This window comes from Limulus polyphemus, unplaced genomic scaffold, assembly GCF_000517525.1.
Source record: "Limulus polyphemus unplaced genomic scaffold, Limulus_polyphemus-2.1.2 Scaffold7036, whole genome shotgun sequence".
In the NCBI taxonomy this organism is placed as follows: domain Eukaryota; kingdom Metazoa; phylum Arthropoda; class Merostomata; order Xiphosura; family Limulidae; genus Limulus; species Limulus polyphemus.
Window position 1 is genome coordinate 35,738 of NW_013672646.1, and position 4,386 is coordinate 40,123.

The 4,386-nt window shown below is 32.3% G+C and overlaps 1 protein-coding gene across 1 annotated transcript in view; it reads left to right on the plus strand.

The window, feature by feature from the left end:
• The window catches only part of LOC106474294 (nuclear receptor subfamily 2 group E member 1-like), a 29,173-nt gene extending 27,369 nt beyond the window's left edge, over positions 1–1,804 (plus strand). Inside the window, exons 8-9 of the mRNA XM_013934981.1 lie at positions 577–726; positions 1,536–1,804. Coding sequence (XP_013790435.1) covers positions 577–726; positions 1,536–1,804 — 419 coding nt within the window. The remainder of the gene's footprint in view (positions 1–576; positions 727–1,535) is intronic.
• Positions 1,805–4,386: the final 2,582 nt, after the last annotated feature.

Sequence of the window (4,386 nt, forward strand, 5' to 3'; positions counted from 1 at the left end):
ATTTGTGTTAAACAAGAATATTGTGTGCATCAATCTTGTTGGCAAATATCATAAACTGACTATATATATATATCGGCTTTTACTTAACTGCTAAATCCAAAATACAATTTAACTACTAAATTAAAAGTATCATTTAGCTAAGTTTCAGACCATTCGAAATTCTAATACATAACATCATAATAGGTTAGATACATTTCACAGCAAGTTCTCTTTTTTTCTATTTATAATATTTATGCGTATTTGTGTATACGTGTAACATGATGGTCTTGTTCTGAAATATTGGTTTGTTTGTTTGATAAACATATATTGCAGTGGTTCTCAAAGTGTGGTCAGTGGACCACTTGTGGCCCAAGAGGGTACTCCATGTGGTCAGAAGGCTGCTTCAAAATGAGGGTGACTGACGAATATTTGTGCTGGTGGGGTAGGATCGGTAGGTGGTCCGCGGGGTCTTTTGCCCCGCCACCGAAGTGGTTCGTAGACGAAAACATTTGAGAACCACTGATATAGTGTATCAAAATTCCATATTATCTTTTCACCTTATTTCTGAACGCAACATTTCTATTTTTTTTCTTTTAGGACTAAGCAACGAACCGATAACTTCTGATAAGATAATGAAACTGATGCCCGAAATCCGCAGTTTCCAAGAAATAATAGTCAAGTTAAAACATTTACATGTCGACCCTACAGAGTACACTTGTCTTAAAGCTATTGTGCTTTTTAAAACAGGTTAGTAACAGTCACTCGTCATTGTGTAATCGTTTTTATTAAAATCAACCATAATTTTGTGATATTTTACAATTAGCCAGACTTTCGTCATACGTAAAGGTAGTGCTTTGGAATGGCGATTAGACAACAATGTAGATAAATTATTGTATTTTGTAATTATTTTATTATTTTAAATGTATCTATGTGCGATGATCAGACTTCGAACACTGGTGGTGATAAAAAAAAGTTTGGCATATAAAAAATGTCAGATGACAACGCCCGAAACTTAATACCGGGGGAGGGGTTCAGTCGTGACCCGCCGCCACCTCAATCAGTTGTCATGAATATAATTTGATTATATTGGAACTACTGTTTGATTATATAGAAACTACTATTTTTATGTTATATACTATTTTCACAAACATACTATGTACATTTCTTTCAGAAGAGTTTTACCACGCGTTCGTTTGGATCGAAGAATCTAATGATAAGTTTACGTTTAATTAATTCAATAAGTAACTGTCCTATGCTTGAAGTTTATGATAAACCCAAGTATTGTGAAGTGACAAATGATTTTTATGTTTCTGATTTTTCAAAATAATAAAAGTTATTGTATATTATTGAAATATGAACATTACAAAATATATTTAGTAAAATTTGCTTTTTATAGGTTTACTTAAATTTGAAACTTTTCATGAAATTTTCATTTACGTATTAATCCGATCTAAGTTAAATCAATTAATGGTTGGGACTTTATATTAAGCAATATATTTTTTCTTACTTAGATTCTAGTTAATTCAGATATTCACGTATTTTTCTCGATTGTGCAGATTTTCCATCAGGAGAAGCCCAACTCCGTGGTTTGCGCGACATCCATACAGTGGCGTCCCTTCAGGATCAAGCACAGATTACCCTGGGAAAGTACGAGCAAACAACGTACTCATCGCAGCCTTTTCGCTTCGGCAAGCTTTTACTCACATTGCCTTCTCTCCGTTCCGTGTCAGCTAAAACTGTAGAGGATCTGTTCTTCCGGAAAACTATCGGAAGCATTCCTCTCGAACGGTTGCTATGTGATATGTATAAGAGAAGTGACTTTTGATAAATGTAACCTTCTTTAGCAAAGGCTCGTGCTGGAGTTAAGACTACACTTACTAAATGAACGGTCTTAGACAAAGCTAAGTAACGTCCGCTCTCAGTTCAGCATGACTCTCGATTCATCGGAAGAATACATCAGTTCATCAGTTCCGATCCGGGATTTTTCCGGCTGTTTTCAAAGAGGAAGGAAAGATAGGCGATACGAATGGAACTGTACAGGTTGGAGTCGTTCATAAAACCTGAACCTGCATCAAGTATTGCAAAATCTCAATTGATATAAAATATCTGATAATGCATGAATTCAAACATTATTAAAATATAATCAAAAGACGAATAAGTAATTATCCCGCAGTCTAAGTGTTATTAATATCTGCTATAACTAAAAATATTTCCAGATAAAGCATTTTTAATCCAAGCTTTACTAAACTTTGAACATTCCAAACGTCTTAAACTTTAATACACAAGGCATGTCTTTTCTAAATGTCATTAAACTTGAAACATTAAGTTTCATTCCAAGCATTGTTAACTTTAATACACAAGGAATGTCTTTTCCAAATGTCATTAAACATGAAACATTAAGTTTCATTCCAAGCATTGTTAACTTTAATGCACAAAGTATATCTTTTTTTTTTCCAAATGTCATTAAACTTGATACACTGAGGACACCTATTCTAAACGTTATTAAAGTTGAAGCATTAGCTTTAATTCCAAGCATCGGTTGTTCGTGGTCCCCCTACAATTTACTTCGTATGACCATTAATAGTATGACATTATTGTCTGTAATGCTGTGTGTCCTATTGCACTGCGTGACCTATCAACGCGCACTGCGTGATCTATCAACGCTAAAGCAGGTTGAACTTTTTTTCTATACTGAAACCGAGCATGTTATTCCCTAGTCTAAAATTTCGTTAAGTAAAAAGAGTTTTAATAACTCGGTTTTTAGTTTAAATAACGTAGAACTATTGACATACACATTATATATGTTGTAATCCTTGTATGAGAGACTCTAGCACTCCCCCTCTCGAATACATAATTTTAATAGTTTTCATATGGACAGCTCGAATATTTTATCAAAATATAGAAATATTTCCAGTTAGTTTATTTGGATATACATTTGTATTCCTACTATAAGTAAAAAAAAAAAAAATAGTTTAAAACAGATACAGACGTGCACCTAATTTTTCAAGTTTTCTCAGGAGAGGCCCCACCCCGCTCAGCAGATAGGGGGATATCCCTCTTTATCCTCCCCTTCGTCTAGGCTCTTCGTGTCTCTAGCTGCCTTCACTTACAATTTTGCTTTTTTTACTGTTGAATCTATTCCAAAATTCTTGGATCCGACCCTGATACTCCAAGCATCTTATTTTCTTCAACATATGTAAACTGGAAATATGGATAATGCTCTATTCCAAGTGTATTTAATCCTGGAACACTAAGTATGCGTTCTTCCAATTGTTTTCAATCGTGACACATCAAGTACGCTTTGTTTTAAACATTATTACACCAGATACACAAAGCATGCTTTATTCTGAAAGTTAATAAACATGATCCCCTAAATATGCTTTATTTCAAACGTTACACGCTTGTTACACTAGGCATGTTTTATTTCAAATGTTATTAAACATGGCGCTCTAATCATTCTTTTTAAAACGTTATAAGCTCTGCTTAAGTTGGCTTTAGTATAAAAGTATTGAAATTAAGATGTTAAGAATTATTCTGGTTGTTGTTAAGCACAAAGCTACACAATAGGTAAGTTAAGAATTCTATTTTTAAAACGTTCTAAAATCTTAAACATTCAGTATTCATTATTTCAGACGTAATTACATCTGATAACGCATCGTTATAAACCGATACATTAAGTAAGCCTTATTCGAAATGTTATCACGTCAGAGACATTAAGAATGTTTTGTTTGAAAAGTTATTAAATTTTAAACACTAAGTAAGTTCTGTTACGAGTGTTTTAACCCTGATATGCTCTACATACCTTATTCCAACGTTATTAAATCTTACACACTGAGTATTTATTTGTTTAAACGTTATTAAACACTAATTATGGCTTGTTTCAAATGTTATAAAGACTGGTACTCTAAGCATGCCTTAGTTCATAAGTTAAGCGTCCTGAACACTAATTGTATCCATTTTGAACATTACCAAGATTTGGTAAAACGTTAGATATCTGAAAATGATTCAATGGTATATTACGGAAAGAGCGGAACAAAATATTTTCTGTAAAAATAAAACAAATATGTTAAAAAGTAATTCTAATTTTCTTAAAAATTAGAATAATGGTATCAGCTTCATTTGTATAAATAAATATGAATTACTTGGTTTAAGCATAAATATTAATTTTGAATCTAAGTTTCAAATGGATAGCAACTGCCTGTTGTAGAAACCTACAAATGAAGAGGACGACGTTTTTGAAACTTAGATTCATTATGAATGCTCTGCCTAAATAATCTATCAAAGAATATTGATCTTGATTTTATATGCTATTTATATTTCAAGTTGTTTCATTAATTTTGAACTATTCATGCAATATATATATATGTAATATTATATCTTTTTGACAAATTTTTCATTTGATGTATA